The following is an 18,410-nucleotide window of genomic DNA, read 5'->3' as shown; positions in this document are numbered from 1 at the left end:
TTTCACACAGGAGCATGTGCCCTTGCTAGGACAAAAGCCTTAGTTCTTCTGGGTTTGGGTTAGGTATTATACCACTATAATCATTTATGTTCTAACAAAAATGTTTATTTGTGGTAATAGAAAACAAGGAATACCATATGCAATTGGCACTGAAAGCTAATCTAGACAAAACCCATCTCATTAGTTGAAATTCCAGCTAAGTTATAAGTGCTACTGCTATCTCTAGTCTCTCATAAAATGTTTATTAACAACCACAAAACAGTTGATATTTTTCCTTTTGATCCAGTTTGAAAGGCTGGAGTCTAGCACCTTCATTTCCTGGTAAGAGTGATACTGGAAGACAAACTACCAAGGCACCCTAGGTTCTACCTGAAAGATCTTCTGATCAAGCACTACTCAAATCCAACCTTGCTTATCCTGAGAAATCAACAAAACCAGAGCAACAACAAAATTTCACCAGAGGATTTTTTTTTGTTCAGTTCATTTTCACTGATGTTTAACCTCCTTGAGGAATGTTCTTGACATGAGCTCTTTAGACAGTTCTCCCTGGGAAGATTTTCTTTCTCCAGTAGTTAGATGGGCTAAGGCACTTTTCAGTCTATTTCTTTTTATTTGGTTTGGGATCAGGACTCTGCTTACTATGTACGTTCTTGTTTGTAAAGACAGATTAGCTTATTTTTCCCTTCAGGAATGAAACAACTTTATAACCAAAATTCAAAATGACAAAAGCTACATTTTCTGCTTTTTAAACAGACATCTGCTTGCAACGTGTAAACTAATAAATACAATTGCTTCAGGTTAATTACATGTTCTTCACAAGGAAATATATTTTATCACATGTGAAATATAGGTAATGAATTGCATACTGAATAAGAAATACATTAGCTTTCATCTTTGCATTGTTAGTGTACAACCTGGGTATGTCTTAATAAAGCATTTCAAAGTTCCTATCCAGTGTTACATTTGTCATTAATATTTTGCCGCAGTATTTGTATACTAAACCTATTTTTTTTTCTGGACAGGCCATAAAGTATGCACTATTCATGCACATTTATGTAATAATTTTAATATATTGTTATTTACACATACCCTGGTGGAATTGTACCCTATATCAATTGCTGGGCATTCACAGAAAACTATTTGTTATATAAGTGCATGCATACATCATTCAAAGCAATTAGCATGCTTGGGGAGGATTTCTGAAATAAAGAGAGAAAAAAAAAAAAAAAAAACACAAAAAACCCTACTTTTCTACTTTCTCCTCAACAGGAGAAAGGTAGTATTTCTTCTCTGTCTTGGTGGAAAATTTATATTATCTATTTAATACTTAGTACCCAGAAGGTCCAAAACATACTCAAAGGTTTTGAATACCTACCTAGAAAGGAGTATTTTTAAGACAGTCTGCATTTGCTTTGTGGTGATCACAAGGAGCCTTGTCTTCTGGAACAGGCCACACAGCTACAGGACCGGCTGCACAGCCTCATGTATTCTAGGACTGTAATTTTCCCAATTAAGCACAGCAGTTTAACAACTTTCCCTTCTATTACTATTAGTAGTAAGAAATCAACTACTAGAAAGAGGGTGTAAGATAAGCAAATACAGATACCTGATCTAAAATCCTTTCTCCCAAAAGTAACCTAGGAATCCAGTTCCTTCACACATTCCTCTTGGTATGTTTGGGTCCTTCCAGCTCTTTAGGATTGGACACAACTGGACTCCACCAGTCTTGGTTGTATGTTCCTTTACAAAACCAGCTTGAATTCTTTTGATGGCATGTATTACCGAGCTTTTTCCTGAGCTGGTGTAATACTGTAAAAAAGAACTCATAAGTGTTTGTGGAGATGAAACATATCTTAACTGTTCCTTTCCCTTCCTGCTCATCTTTCCTGACAGCAACCGTTAAGCTACACAACGGTATTCAAATGTAAACATCCTACTAGCCATGTCAACAGAGTGTATTCATGAATTACTGAGCAGTTCCAAAATCAGCACAGCAGGAGACTGAGAAGGTCATTCAGTACAAAATGAGGACAGAGGCAGGCCTGTAACTACCACAAAGTATAAATCTAATTTTTGCCTACTTAAATACTCATCGTCATTTATTCCATCTGTTTTCAGTTATCACTAACCACATATTATATTACTACTATATAAAATTATACTAAATTTCTTACTATTATATAATATTGTTTTAAATCTAGAAAACATCTATTGATTTTCAATAAATAAAAATCATTAAGTGTACTAAGGTCCAAATTCTCAGAATTTATACAGAAATTCTATGTAGTAATGGGATTCTCATTCCCTGAAGTTATCAAAACATTTCCTATTTTATATTATACACACTTAAATCTTCCTTATCAGTTATGAGGCTATTTTAGACATTCTGAAATTATCAAGAGTAAATTGTGGCATTTTTCCAGCAGTGGGATTTCAAGCTCACATACTATGAGCTAATAAGGAGAGAAAGCAGGCAAACCAGCTGTTACAAGACACTGAACTTTTGAATTTGATCATTCTTTACTTGAGTCACAGCCAAAACCAATCATGTAGGTTTAGCAAAGGATAACAAAGTTTAATGAATGTCAGAGAAAGGGAGAACAAGCAATGTCGATCATAAAATACTGTCAACCTCCTGTCACTACTTTTTGTGGTTAGACTACCACCTGAATTTAAACCAGTTTTCCAGTTCTCTTTTAGATTGACTGCTGGTATGATGAAAGATGCTTTCTTTTTCCTGCCCTTATATCAAGAGAAATAGGGCAAATGAGAGAATACAAAATTCTAGTAATTTGAAGAATGATTAACATTTTCCTATTCAATTATTTGTATTGTGGTTCTAGGGCTTGTTTTCTCAACTGGGTTACTCAACACAATTAATACCTCATATTTTAAGGTAATCTCACTTTGAAATCTTTGACTATTTGCTTCTCCTATCTTAATTCTAAATATACAGAAGTTTAGCAGCTATTCAAGGTGTGCCTTCAGTCGTATCATCCCTTAATCCTTTTTATTTCAGTAATTAATATACTAGCTTTATCAAAAAAAAACTTCCAGGAAAAAAATGAAAAAATAAAACAAAGAAAGAAAAAAAAAAATCTGGCCATTTCAAAGAATTCTTAGTATGATTTTGACACTTATTAATTTTCTTAATTAGTTTGACATCTTATTAGTTTTCCTGTCAGGTAGCACCATGATTTCCCAGTTGTTAACTACTCACTGTAACTAATAATGCTGTATTAGAAGAAATAAACACAGTCATCTAAGAAACACTATTTATGCAACAACATATTCACCTATCAGCAAATGTGTATTATATGGGGATTGGATGAGCATATGAAAATTAGAAAATATGTAAATAAAAATAAAACTATTGTACGTTATTTATTCCCATTTAAAAAGGAACCATCAGGGAGAAAACAGTTTCATATACTGAGTTAAGTATCACATTAACCTCAATTCCTTCAGATTTTTCTCCTTCAGCCTTTTAGACAGAAAATTCATACATAGAACACAGCACATCTTTTAAAAATCAGAATTTAAACACACAGTCCATATCTGTTCTGGTATTTTTGCAAGTATTCTGTTTGGATATGTAAATACAACTGACAATTTTATATGAGCATAATGCTATTAGCATGTACTAAGCAAATAAATAATGGTATTTCTGACAGTACAGATAAAAACAGGTAACAAAACTTCATAACATTTCCACCTTCTTACATTTAACATAAACCTTCACATTCATATCAAAGGGTTCACTTGGATTTCTAAATATTTAAAATATGCTATTACACTTTTTCACTCATTGCTTTGAAAACACTTTGTAAAAGCAAGGAAACAGTTTTGTTCTGTTCACTACTCTGGGAATGTAAAAACTGAGGCATAAAATATTATTTTTTCAAGAATAGTATTTCAGATCTCAAACCTTCTCATTAAACGAGGCTATTGCCCAACAAGAAGCACAGTAAATTCTTACACTCCTTTTGTTTCCAAGATTCCTATCACGATAAATGAGCTGATTTAGCACCTTAAAATCTTGATACATGCAATTCATCTTCTTGTACTCTCAAGTCACTGGTGCTCTGTAAGAAAGGTGATTCTAAAATTATGTTTGACCAAGGAAAACAGATTACACAATTTGAAAAACATTGTTGCCCACACAGATTTTCTAATACCAGGTATATTGGAAGAAAAAGAGTATCTATTAAACAGGAGTACTAAAAACATGCTAATGTATCTTATCATTACAACATGTGTGAAATAAAGAGAGGATTCAATCTTTCTGAAATCGTATCAAAAACTTTATTTTATAAAAATCACAGGATCCATTTAAAAGCTGAAAAGATTTTTGTAAGGATTAATCAGAAATTTCAACTGTGAGCACAGCGAATTAATTTGCCAATCTAAAATTACCAAGCAGTTTGATTTAATATGTGTGTTTACATTTGTCCAACTAGTTCAACACTACTACAACCATATGCTGATGTCTTTCTTAGGAGAATGAAATGACATTTTGTATCAACTACTAACAATACAGTACCTCAAAACAATTTTCCCATTCAAAAAGCCAGAAAGCAGCATCTACCTACCACCAACTAGAGATACTTGGAAAGAGGAAGTATGGAGCTTTTCCCATAACCTGCAACACTTCATTGAACACCATTTTAATCTTCTTATTTAGTCCTGCATAGACTTTTACAGAGTAGTTAATTATTCTTGGTGCTTCCTGTAGCAGCTGGCAGATTTGTCTTGTTAATGGTCTGGTAGACACCATCTACATTTTTCTCTTCATCTCCCTGCCATCCCTGAGGGATGTCTATCTGGGCTTTTCTGGACTATCCCCAGAGATGTGATATTTTATCAGATATGGCAGAATTAATCCACCATCTTTCAGTAAACTTAAGACCATACACTATCGTTGAATTCCAGGGATTCCTTTACCTGATCTGCCCTATCCAGTCTTCAAAGGAGATAAACAGTGACCAGTATATACCAGAAATTACTTTAGTAGGTAATTATGGATAAAACACATCACATTCAAATAGCTGAACTCAAAAAATCCTCTGTACAGGGAATCAACATTAAGGCTGAATGTGATCTGTGTTATGTTCTACTACACTGAAGAACATAGTGTATTGAAATGGCTCAAACATTATTTGGTCTAACAGTCTATTTAAAGCAATTTTGCTTTTTCACATTTAAAACATACCAAGTCCAGTTCAGCAGAAGTTTTAATGACCACCTGTTACATATTTAACGTACAGCTGTTAAATGACTATTCTGGATTGAAAAGCGAGTCCACGTCAGGATCTGCACGACTGCAATGCAAAGCGGAACCAGACAGATCAAATAGAACATGGCATCGTGAAGACCTAAAAACAAACTGGTGGAAAAGATGAAAACACAGATTTCAAGATGAATAAGATAATTTCATGGTCATTTCATAGCAAATTATTTTTAAGCATTCCCTTTACATACACAGACAAATTAGTGGGTACAGTAAATTCTAAATAAAGGAATTATTATCTTAGGTATCACTGAGATGTATTCAGTTATATTTTCTGATTCTACATTCAGATTTTACGTTGTTTACTCCTCTCATAATAGCCAGGAGGAAATGAGATAACTACTTTACTACATATCTGTATTATTTAATATAGAAATTAATTTAAAGCAATATAATTCAATTATAAAACAGAGCATCTGAAAAGGTTTAGTGAGACTGAACGATCTGGAAGATAAAGAAAAGCAGTACTGGAAGCAAACATTTTAACATGAAATTATTTTATTTAAGTTAAAATCTGAACTACTAGCTATCCACATAATATACTACTATAGTTGCTGAGGGCTGGGTGGGAGTCATGATTAATGCACAAAACTCACTATATTGTGTAATAAATAGGCTGCTTCATATACAAAGATTAAATTAATCTTATTGTTTTAAAAGAAGGGATTAAAAGATTATATAAACTACTAAAATAATACTTGTGAAATTAACACTCAGATGCTTATTTATTCTTGTGGATGAATAGTATTTCCTGATCTAAATCTTCTTAAGGAATAAAAGCATCAACAACTACGAATCAGAAAGAAGAACATGAGAGTTAAAAGCCTCCTTCTTTGAACAGCATGGTTTCTGACATCTCAAATTATACATTTTGGTATTCGTCTAGTAGCTAGAATCATTATCTACTGGCATTCTGTTAATTATTGGATTCTAATTACTTAAATATCAGTAAAGTCAACTCAAGCTAAGAAACAGTCCCTAAATTAATTTTCTCTCCAAGAGACAATTTATTATCTATTTTTAATTAGCATTCGGGGTGAGATGGGAGACTCACAGAACAGCTACAGACATGATCCAAAAAAACCCTGAAATCTGTGAAAAAACTCTCATAAACTTGAGTAAGCTTTTGAACGGAATCTAAGAGTTTCTGTATATCACAAAAGAATCAATTCATGTTTCACTGTATTTAACAGAAAAATGCTCACAATCTCGAATATAACTGAGTGCATGCATGTACACCCCCCATCCCAAACCCAATTTATCTCAAATCCCATATAAGTTAATGCTACATAAGAAAACAAAAAAACACAGGCTTTCAAGTGAGTTAATCACTCAGGCAATTGCATTTAATAAATGGAAGCTGTTCACTAGCAAGTCACTGGTCCATAGCCAGTGTTTATTGGTAGCAACAATAAACTATTTACATGTTATTTACTGGCCTGTATTCACTTGCATTTTCAGTCCACCTAAAGCAAACAAGGGTCCACATCATGCACACCACCATCACAACTGCCAATAGTTAACTGTAGGAGCAGCGTCAGCAGAGAGGCCGTAGACAAACTACTTACCTTTCTCACCTATCTGCAGTTGCAGACAGGACTAAGATGCAATTAACAGCACATTGGGGTTTATACTTTGGCTGTTCTGCACACTAAAAGAGGATTGCAGTTCTCAGTACTAAAATTCTTCCACATTTATATAAAAAGGACAAATGTGAAAGAACATCTGTCAAATTACTGACTTTCACTGATGCAATCCTGATTTGGTTTGAGTGAAGCAATATTGGTTTAAGAAAATAAAAATGCCTATTGTTACGTTGTAAAACCTCAACTTACAAAAAGTACCTATGGTATGGAGAACAATGAATGGGAAAATATTTCATTAAGGGACCAGAATAAATCAAGAGCAGTGCTCAGATTTCATCATAATCATTAGCTGAACCAGTTATCAAAAACTTCCGAGTCTACAGTCATTTCTTGCACATGAAGGAATAAATCATACCATCTTCCCCTAGACCTCCCTAATATCTGTCTGCATAGAACGTGATGTAGTCCAGCAGTTCAGTACAAATGCATCAACAGATCACAGTGCCTCCATTACATAATGAAGAGTTACTGTCAAGTAACTTACTTCTGAAGAATGAATTTGAAAAGCACACTTTTAAGAAAAGTTAACTGCAGTTGCAGCAACTCTCCAGAAGAGGGAGTTTTTAAACTAGGTATCTTTTCCAGAGCGAAATATAAAATAAACGATAGTAATTCAAAATATCAAGCCATATGGGACAGGTAACATTTTACTATCATGATGGATCAAAAGAGAGAACAAAAAAATAAAAAAATAAAAATAAAACAGGACCACTCTATTCTGAAAACTATTGTTAAAATCTTAAGCTATCACATTAAAAATACTTCCTAAGGTATCTTCCACTACAAAATACTGATGTGTAGCTACCCCATTTCCTAACAATGCAGTATAATAAGTATATTAATGTGTAGCGTATATGGAATCACGTGTAACACGCAGAGAATTGTGTATCATATATCAGCCAACTACATGTGTGATATACTGAATGGCAAGAACGCTTCTGGAAGAGAAATACACAGTTCATAGCAGAAAGGTCACACTTCAGAGTTACAAAACCAGAGGGAAAAATGAGATAGAAGTGGATTTTTCCTAAGAAAGAAGACATACTGATGGCTAAGAAGATAATACCATTGGGGCAGAAGTAAATACGGGTAGTGGTAAGTAAGAATTTCGTGATGCTAAAGGTCAGTTCAAGGGTTTCATTACAGAAGAAGAATAGAACAATCTTCTGTATGCCTGGTTTATGACAGTACAGGGATCACTGTCCAGTGATAAGCATTTTATCATTTTTGATTAATCTCAACCATCAGCCTGGAGGTGCTCCAGATGAAACGAGAAGGGAGACTAAAACTTCTTTTCTTCTAGGCCTTCACTCTCCATATAAAACTGTTTCACTGTCTTACCATCTTGGGTGCCCTGTGGAATACAACTGTAACTGAAACCACCAAGATGATGACAAACTATTGTCTCAAAAGATCTCCAGGGATAAGAATTTGACTCAGAGCATGCCAGATGCCCTAATAAGCTGGTCAGGAATGTTATTCTTACGCAGGCAGAGAATGTGTGTGTGCAGACTGTTCAATATCATGATGGCAACAAAAAACAGACAAGCTTAAAAATTGCCAATTTACAGTTGGCTGGTATTCTAATAGAGTTTTATTAACTCTACTGAAACAATAATGAAATACCCTGATCATGGAGAATGTCAAAGAGCCATAGATAGTATCACGTAGCTGAAAAATCAAAATGTCACTACTGGAATGCTGATGAGGTATAGGTGAGGTAGTGCCATTTTACAGACTTTTTCGAGAGACACATAGTCAGAAGACATGATTTGCTCAGCAGATAGCTTTTGATTGACATTTTCTTTCTGATACAGTGCAAGATGAGCACCAAAGACGGAATATTTGTGAAGGACACTTCTGAAGGTAGTATGCTAACAAAATGATTTCAAAATATATAAAACAAATGAAGCATGGGAGAAAGAGACACACCCTTCTGCCATAAGGTAAGAACCTTTTTTTAGTTGAAGTCATCCAGAAAGTTTGAGCTCCAGCATTCCATGTGGTCTTGCATAAGCAATGTATTAATAAATGAGAAAATGAAATGACATTATTAAACAAAAATAAGAGTGAAGAAACAGAAAAAGGTTATTCCCATAATTTGTCAAGTGTACACTCATTGCTGGGAAGTTTTATAGAACAGAACAGAATAGTTCAGTTGGAAGGGATGTACAAAGATCATCAAGTCCAACTGCCTGACCACTTCAGGACTAACCAGAAGTTGAAGCATATAATTAGGGGCATTATTCAAATGCCTCTTGAACAGTAACAGGCATGGGGCATCCACCACCTCACTAGGCTGCCTACTCCAGCAAAAGCTTGAAAAGTTGCTGAGTACAAAACCCAATGTTCAAACTTTAGAGCCTGAAAGGGAAGAAAAGGAAGGCACCTGGAAATTAGTTTTCTATGTTCATTCCATAGAACTTTAGCATTCAAAACATACAAAAGACAAAAAGAAACAAAAAACAACAAACACAAATCAAACTAACCAAACAAAACCCACAACAAATCACATACACCTTACTGAGATTCTTCCACTTTGTCAGAGAATATGCAGAACAAAACTAAAGCAACAGACAGTATCTGTACATAAGAAGGAACTGCCCACCTGTAACAGTAACACACTAACATTTTCACTGTAACTAAGTACTGGTACTTTTTTGTTAGGCTTTAATTTTCAGTTAAAAAAAAAAAAAAGAATAATTTAAAATTCAGCAAATTTTGCTGACTAGTTTATGGTTTTTGCATCTTCTTTCTTTTCTTAGTGAATAACGTTGCTGGAAACTCTTAAGACACATTTATTCAGGGCCCAAACATTTTAGTAATGCAAAATAAGGATTCTCTGTGTTATCTTCACAATTCACTACCACTAATATCTAATAAAGTTAAGGCTTTTTAGAGCACCTACTAGATATTGCAAGCATTGGAGAAGGAAGGACATAGCTGAGACTGTATTGGCATGGGTCATAACATTTTGTTACATGTAATTCGCATGTTATTTATTTATTATAATATTGTTAACAATTTGAGCATGTTTGAAGTGATCTCCTGATTCAGCTTCTGTTTGTCCCCAAAAAACAACTCCGTCCTGAGACAAGTGTGTATTAGCTGCCTGCCTATGTACGGCTGAAATCACAGATCAGCTGATTGAGTTTGAATATATATAGGTGATTTAACTCAGTCAATGGTCAGAGTACATCGCCATGGGCAAAGTGACTCCTGAAAAACAATCTTCAGGAGTCTTGTCTTTGTGGACATGCACACTGTACTCCGCTCACAAAGAAAGCACTTACTGACCAATCCAGGAATTATTATTTTTTTTTAATATCAGATTTTTATTAATTCTTCTCCAGAGATGCTGCAGGATTTCTCAGCTAGCTGGAAGAAATGTCAAATGACTAAGATCAGACTCAGATGGTCAAATTTGGAGTTCAAGTCTAATGTACACATGAACACACACATATACAGAATGCGTGCAGACTCTTTTGTATTTAAGACATTCTTCTTGAGGGGGTGGGCAAGGTATATATGCAGAATATTTTGGGAGCATTTTTGATTAACTGATCTCAACTTTGTACCTTTAAGCTGTTCCTTGCACTAGTAAAATAAATCAACATAAATCAGTTTCAACATGACTCAATTCCAAATACAGGTTTTAGAGATTGAGTAATCAAAGTATTTCAACTCTATATTCAATAAATTTATTGTTGCTATAGTCCAGAATCTACTTATTGGGAAAAAAAAAAATAGAACTACTGTGATTTAAAATCCATTCACAAAGGGATCGTTTCTCTGGTTAGAAGGGAACAGATCTGAACTTTTCTTGCTTGAAATCTGAATTTCTCTGAATCATCAAGATGAATATATTCAAGCTTTCTCATAATTCAACATCCAGTTCAACCTACCACTCTTCTGCAAAAATCACTCATCTTATTTGACATTATAATGAGGTTCACGTCCTTATCACATCATCTCACTGGCTGACTATCCACAGAATGCATTAAAATCAAATCAACTGTTCTCAAGCACAGCCTCAGACATAAGCCTTCTTTGCTTATGTCAAGATACTTTTCTGAAGACTACCTGTTGCACTTTTATGTTGTCCTTTTCCTCATATTTTTTTTTTTTTTAGAAATTTCCTCAAATATAAAATATTCTCTTAGCCTTAGGTAACACGTAACCAGTCTTTTCTCCTTCAAGAGCTATCTCCACAAAAGTTGGTATAGAATAATTATCTTCTACGCATTTTTTAAGCTTTCTAATCAGAATTGAGTAGAGGAGCTATGTAGTATTTAGGATATCCATGTTGTTCTTTCAAACAAACCCTAATCAGACTAATTTTTGCTTTTTAGAGCTGACTTCAATAATACCATATGTTATTTCCTTTTGTTGGACATAAATAAACACTTTGACCTTTTTAGTGTACTGACTCCCTGTTAATTTATTTATTTACTTTTAAAGCCCATGCATTTCCAATATGGTAACTAGCAACCACAGCTTTATGCTGCATATTAAGGTCTCTAGGGAATGCAATGAAATCATTAGCGTTAGAATGGTAAGTCGTGTAGAAGCCAAAATGATACTCCTATTTGAGGTAAATTCCCCTCCCTCCAGTGATTATACTGCTTTCTCTCAAATAAAAAATATATCCTAAAAGCAAACCTATTATGATTACATATTCAAGGAAATAGGCTTGTAAGACAAACAAAACACGGAAGCCAGGACTACATCTATCTTAATAAGAAGTAGTAGGTGACCTCAAACTGTTTTTCTTATTTTTCCACAAAGAAAAGGGAGATGGTCAAATACTGAAATGTATCCTTTTTCCCCCCAAAATTAGGTAGGTGTGCTTAAATGTATTGTTTAATAAAGGATTTATTCCTTTTAAAAAAATCTAGAAAACATTTTATTTCTATACATAAAAAGAAAGCAAATGAAAAATATGTTTAAAATGCTTATATTTTTGAAGAACAGTTGATGCAAACTGATGGTAGATTAGTTTTCCATTTACTGTCTGAATGACAGGATTATTTCACTCTAAATTCTGTGATTTAAAGCATCCTTTTTGAACTCACCTTGGATCAGGCTGAGCAACTTCATTATTCAAGTTCTCATATCCAAATTGATTTAGTATGGTAACCACAAGCATTGGAGCCAAAGATTGGGCAGGCTTGGTAAATAAAGCATTGGTACCAAAAACCATAGAGGAAAGTGGTGATCTAAAATATTTCAGAAAATAAAAACAAACATACAACACCACATTATTAGTATGTAGAATCAATTACAATAATGATTCTCTAAATCCTGTTAATATGCAAATGTTAACTCACAATAGCTAGCTTTATATTTTATACATATTGATTGCAAACAGATCAGCTATCATAATGAAATCTCATTTTATTTGGAAAAATAAAAATTAAAGACAAAAAAAAAAAACACCTCTGGGCTATATACAGCTTGGCCCCAGTTCTGAAATGACTTGCACACAATTCAACTTTTGCACACTGAGTAATTATTGAAGCTAAGCTAGACTGAACAATGCATGGAAAATTAATTACAATGTAAGGTTACACACATGAAGCCATAAAAGGATTTTTCTCCGTGAAAGCAATAGTTCTCACCTTTGAGGGTAAAGTCCTGTAATACCCTTTGACCAAAATTGAATCTGTACTAATACAAACATTGATGTAACCAACAGGAAGTTGCTTGGATTTTTATCAAAGTGCAAAAGACCCATGAGTTGTCATATGCTAGCTCACAGCTGGTTTTATCAATTTTTATTTCAGAGAGATAACAGCAACCACTCAGACTTTGAAGTTTGCACTTTAAGTAGTATAGGTAAAACTTTCTAAACTCCTTTTCCATGTTAGGAAGGTGACAATAGATGTATAGGGTTACAAAATCAATTTAAGCTGACATTAACAAACACTAAAAAAAAAAAGCCACCTGGAGAACTTGGCTTATACAATAGTGCAATTAAAACTAGGAATTACCTAATAAGCTGTTCAAAGTGCTCTACTGAAGTAATGGCAGGAAACTTCATTAAAGTTCTTATCTTTACTTGTGCTACGTTGTTCTTACAAAAAGTACTTCTGTGTCGAGCACCCACAATCACTTACTGCCTTCCCTTGACATAATCTTACTAAAGAGTAACATGAGAAATTAGAGCGTATTTCAAGAAAAACAGTTAGGAATGACATACCTCCGCTTGTGCTTTATTAAATCTGCATCAACAATATCTGCCAAGGGCAAATTGAACAAACTAAATGAAGCTTGTACAATTACCCTAAAGGAAGACAAAATAATTAAGATCTTTTTAAAACACATTTTCAAAATAAAAATGGTAACTGATGCCTAATTCTAGCATGTGCACCCAACTACACTGACATTTCTGGATAAACACAAAACAGAGATGTTCATTAAAACATGGTGACGTATGTTTAAACAGAAGTTCTGAAAGCATTGGTAGGTCTGTTCTTAATTGAGAATTAGAAGTTGATATGCAGACCTAACTTTTTTTTTTCCTTTTTTTTTTTTTTCCCCCCGGACACTGGTGGAAAGAGTCACAAATACTTGCTTGATATTATCAGTAAATGTCATTTAAAGTGACATGAAGAAAAAGAAAACACCTTATAGGAACAAAAAACTCAAAATGTCCTCTTGAAATCTGAGATAGACATGGAAAGGACTGGAAAGCCCATATGCATGATGAATTTCGAAGTGGAAGAATTAGAAAAATAAAAAGATTTTATATGCATTCCTATGTACGTATTCACATTTTGCATGCATATATGCATTTAAATATGTACACACACAAATCTGACTCTTAAACTGCTAACTGAAACCATAAATTAAAGTATCAGGACTTCAACATTTTGTTAAATTTTAGCTGTGGTTATCTTTTACTTATGAGAGGCTTTGAACAATTACCACTTTAAAGTCTTTAGGTACCTTTTAAGATTTTCCTGTGGAAATCCAAATATATCTTCATCATTTAAAGTGTGCAGGTAATGAAATGCAATTTATTGGTCACACAATTCATTGTTACAGTAGCTCATGACTGAAATACTGAAAATGAGAATGAAAATAGGGGGAAAAAAAAGAAAGAAAAAAAGAAAAAGGTAGAAAAGGAAGGTAGGAACATGTAGAAATAAAGCAATGAAATAAAAAATGAAGAGAGAAAAATGAACTGCTGCAATAATGTTCTGATACAAACAGGTCTTTATTTCTAAATAAGTTTTTGCAAACATTCTAATGTGCTTCCTCAATTAAAGAATTACTTCCTGGCATCATACTTCCCCATTGCTACTGAAAATGCAACTTAGTATTGGTTACCTAATGGATACCTGACTTATTGATACTTATTTTGCAGTGTAGTACACAAGTGTTCATGCAGTACAAAACATGGTCTGAGGCTTCCCTAGCAAACACTCACTGAAGAGTTCCTCTTCTGAAATCTTTGTAGTCGACAAGAGGTTCTGCTTACCTTGAATGTGAATTTGTCTCGTTAAAATAGACACAAGGCAGGAAGCATTTGGCTGCAAACCACAGTCACTGATCAACCTTTTTTTTTTTTTTTTTAAAGCAGAAATTGAAAGCTGAAGCATACTAAAATGAAAGCTGAAAGAAGTTGTAAGCAGAGTTTTGAGTTTTCTGATGATTGAAACAGAACAGAAAGAAAGCAGTGGCAAAATCTTCAGGCTATTAGAAACAACTGTCCACTCTGTTAGAATTATTTAAGTTGTGTCTATGAAAAAGGAAACATACTTGCTTACATGTTTGTTGTGAGATAAAATGCCAAAAGATAATAATGTTCTGGTCCTAGAAAAAACATGACAGCAGCAGCTACTCCTTCAAAGTAAAAGGAAAACAAGATGATTCTGTAATAACCAAACTTCTTCAATGAAGCGTGACTGAGAAGAACAAGGCACTGAAAAGACAACATATACACATACATGAGGAAAAGACATAGTATAGTATTTCAGCAGTAGGAGAGCTATAAAGCACAGAACAGACACAAATAAATCATTACTACCCATTAAAGAAGAAAAAGCCTTTATAAAACGTACAAACCAAATTAAAATATAAGAATTCAACAAAGAAAATATTTACCTGATCATTCTATGCTACCTCTACAGGGTAAGAATGGTTTCCTTTCACTCAAAACTAGCCGGATAAGAACTGTTACATTCTGAGGAAAATACTTTTCCCCACGTTGCCTCACTGTTATTTAATGGTCATGATCTTTGTCTGATACTTCTTAAACAATTAACTTTGCAGCATGTTAACTGTAAACCAAGCATCTTGCCTCTTGAATTTTAATTGCTGATCAGTTCTCCTTCCTGGACAGTGTAATATTCAGATGAAGAACAAGAAGGAAATCTCCTTATACATTTGTTCTCACATTTGGATACTTTAACACAACGCATAACACCAGGATGCTACAACGAGACAAAAATTACTATGGCAAATACAATTTCCAAGCTCAAGTCTTCTACTTAGAACAATGATCAAAGAGGTAAAACAAATCTAGAAAGTTGGTATAGCAACAAAATCTGATTGTAAGAAACTAAACATACTCCTCGTTCCAGGCTATTTTCATTTTTTTCATAAATGGGCTTATACTAGAAATTGTAAGATGTTATTTAATGGATGCTATTGTAAAGAACATGACCTTGTCTCCCTATAATTGAGAAATAACCCTGTCTCAGGAAGCACTTATGATTTAGAAAATTCCTTATTATCTGCATATTTTAAGACAGCATATTTTAAGAAAAAATGCTTACATAATGATGCTTTACATTTAAATTTGCCTTTGTTTCAGCAACAAGGTTTCCCTTGTAGGCAGATTTTATTCTTTGCAGACACTACTAAAAGGAACCTGAGACTGAAGCTGCAGTCTGTTTGAGCACAGGCCATCAAAGCACGGTTCATAAGAAGGGGCTTTATTTTACAAGGGCTGGGTGCTTTTCCAGTAAGTGAAGTTCAGGCCATTGCCACCAGAGAATTCTCTTATTATATCTTGAGCTGAAAGGGACAAAACCTGAGAAAAATAAGGTCACAGAAAACTCTCTATGGTTCAGCGACCTCCTAGACAAAGAGTCTCTGGGGACCAGAGAGAAATGCATTTTCTGAAAGATTGTTCGTTTCACAGTGTCATGCTGATTGTATCACCAGTGGTGACTGCTATATATTGATTGATTAGCATATTTAAGCTTTCCTAACTTCTGTAGTTTCTGATTTATTTCTGAAGTTCATAGCCTATCTGGGTTACAGAAGAAGAAACTATAAAACTTGTGGTAAGGATAAAAGTTGAAATGATTTATATTTAAGTGTTATGGAATAGAAAAGATATGTTTAGGATCTGGGGGAGAAAAAAAAGTCACTTCTGTGTTATATATGCAAAAGCCAAAAAATCTAACTGACTTTGAACTGTGAATTCCAGGTGCACTTCCATGTTACCCTCTTTTAGATTCTACCTACTGAAAAACGAGTATGTTTACATCCAGTGGGACATATTTTTGCTGTCTTTCTTGCTCTCACACATTACTGGTTTGGGTTCTCATTTCTTTTACAGTCTGCTGTTCCTCCCACCATCTCTGTCTGGGGTCTTGAAATCTTTCTCCATACGAAGTAAATGTAGCTGACCAAGACAGTAAACAATAAAATACATGGGAACAAATTATTCTCCAAAACCAGCCATATAGAGTTTTGTTTGCTTTCATATGTTTCAACAATGCTTTTAATACCTAATTAATTTTTCCAGTGTTTTGTGCAGTTTATCTCAGAAACTTCCTGAAGAAGAGATTACTCTTTCATCATATATTACAAATCAAAAACAGAGACAAAATAATTAAGAATTATATAGATTTTGCTTTTAGGAACTTTTTATCTTGAGCATGCTTTTCATTCCTTTATACTTGGGCATTACAAATCATGTAGGCCACAAAACATTAATTCCTTGCATATTCACATTTCACATTCTTGTAAAATGGTTTTCTACCAGTCTGCCTGCTTGTCCTTTCTCTGGTAAGTCTTCCATACCTACTGGTACTTTCTTCTTTCAGGGCATTGTTGAGCTAGATTTGTTTCTTGGTATGTCCAGTCATTTATGCTGGAGACACCATTTTTTCAACGAACACTGTAAATAGATACCTTAATCTAATAAGAACTACTAAAACATCATATTTTCATATTTTGAAATATGAAAGTGATACTGCCTACCTGAGGACAAATAAAGCCAGCTCCATACATGATACTTCTTATTGAGGAAGAAAGGACATCCTTAGGAATGAGATTATCCGCAAAGATCATCATAAAATTGTTGCAGAATGCTAGGTGAAAGACTTGGAAGAAGTTCATAGTTACAAAAAATAAAAAGTTTTTCTCTGTCATAATCTGTTTGGTCAATGAAATTACAGAGGACCAGGAGAGAACTCTATCACCATTTTCTAGATTAGCATTCTCTGTAAGCACTTCTCGCTGTTCATACTGACTAGTACTATACTTGCCTGTGTAACACATACAAGCTGTTGCTAATGCTGCAACCAAAACAGCAAAAGCCTGAAAATTGGCAAAATTTTCCATATTATCTGATATTAGACCACAAAAGAGAATGCTCGTAGATCCGATTAACGTTGCTACTTGGTTGTATTTAATAAGCTGAAGCCTACTTTCATGTCTTGTTGAAATTTCTGCAAAGAGCGCACACTGCGCAAGAAGCACAAAAGTAAGCAAACCGTCAAAAGCACATAATGCAACAATAAGGTGAAGACCACTTAGCCAGTCACCTTCTTCATAATGTTTCCAAGGAAACCAAGGAAGCAAAAAGGCTAATGCGTATAAAGGAGCTCCATATAAAATTGAGAACTGGCGTCTTGAGCAGCATGCGAGTTTGGAGTTATCTTGGATATATCCGAAAAGAGGATCATTAATGGCATTCCATATCATGAACACAACCTGGGGCAAACAAGCAAGAAACACAACAGAATTTATCATTGGTGTGATTTTCCTGCACAGGTTATACAAACCCTGAAGTAATACACACAGTATTTATTTATCATGAATTTCTATTAAAGGAATCAAAAAAGATGAAAGGTCAAAACCAAACTTGGGACCAAATTCTTAAAGGTATTTAGAGTTTACATTAATTTTTGAAAGAAACCAAAAGGAGTAAGTAGGCAGGTATAAACAACAAGTGAACCTGCATCTCTTAGACTTCACTCCATCAAACACTTTTATACCCGGGACGTATCTTGCAAACTCTCACAGCAAATAATTCACAGCATGAGCTGGCCCATTACATTCAGGAATCTATTTACAACAAGAGTTGGACACCTGGATAATGACTTGCAGAATAAGGGCAGTATTTAAGTACCTGAATACCTCAAAGGAAAGCACTAAAGTCAAGGATATCTATGGAGCTAAGGTGCAAGATTAGTTTAAAACATTAAGTGAAACTATCAAAGGTAAAA

The 18,410-nt window shown here is 34.2% G+C and overlaps 1 protein-coding gene across 5 annotated transcripts in view; it reads right to left on the bottom strand.

The window, feature by feature from the left end:
* Positions 1-3,369: 3,369 nt before the first annotated feature.
* LOC101799791 (transmembrane protein 180) overlaps positions 3,370-18,410 on the bottom strand; it is a 19,683-nt gene continuing 4,642 nt past the window's right edge. For 4 of the 5 annotated variants that reach the window (XM_038187078.2, XM_072024129.1, XM_072024130.1 and 1 more), the window contains exons 3-7: positions 17,161-17,895; positions 14,712-14,866; positions 13,139-13,222; positions 12,012-12,155; positions 4,276-5,386 (exon numbers count right to left, since the gene is read on the bottom strand). In XM_038187078.2, coding sequence (XP_038043006.1) covers positions 5,257-5,386; positions 12,012-12,155; positions 13,139-13,222; positions 14,712-14,866; positions 17,161-17,895 — 1,248 coding nt within the window. In that variant the 3' untranslated portion in view covers positions 4,276-5,256. Of the gene's footprint in view, positions 4,086-4,275; positions 5,387-12,011; positions 12,156-13,138; positions 13,223-14,711; positions 14,867-17,160; positions 17,896-18,410 lie in introns of those variants that run through there. The other variant, XM_027469549.3, reaches the window with a different exon arrangement.

The sequence above is a fragment of the Anas platyrhynchos genome, chromosome 15 (genome assembly GCF_047663525.1).
Source record: "Anas platyrhynchos isolate ZD024472 breed Pekin duck chromosome 15, IASCAAS_PekinDuck_T2T, whole genome shotgun sequence".
NCBI lineage: Eukaryota > Metazoa > Chordata > Aves > Anseriformes > Anatidae > Anas > Anas platyrhynchos.
The sequence above is the reverse complement of the archived record's forward strand: the minus strand, read 5'-3'. Positions and strand labels throughout refer to the sequence as shown.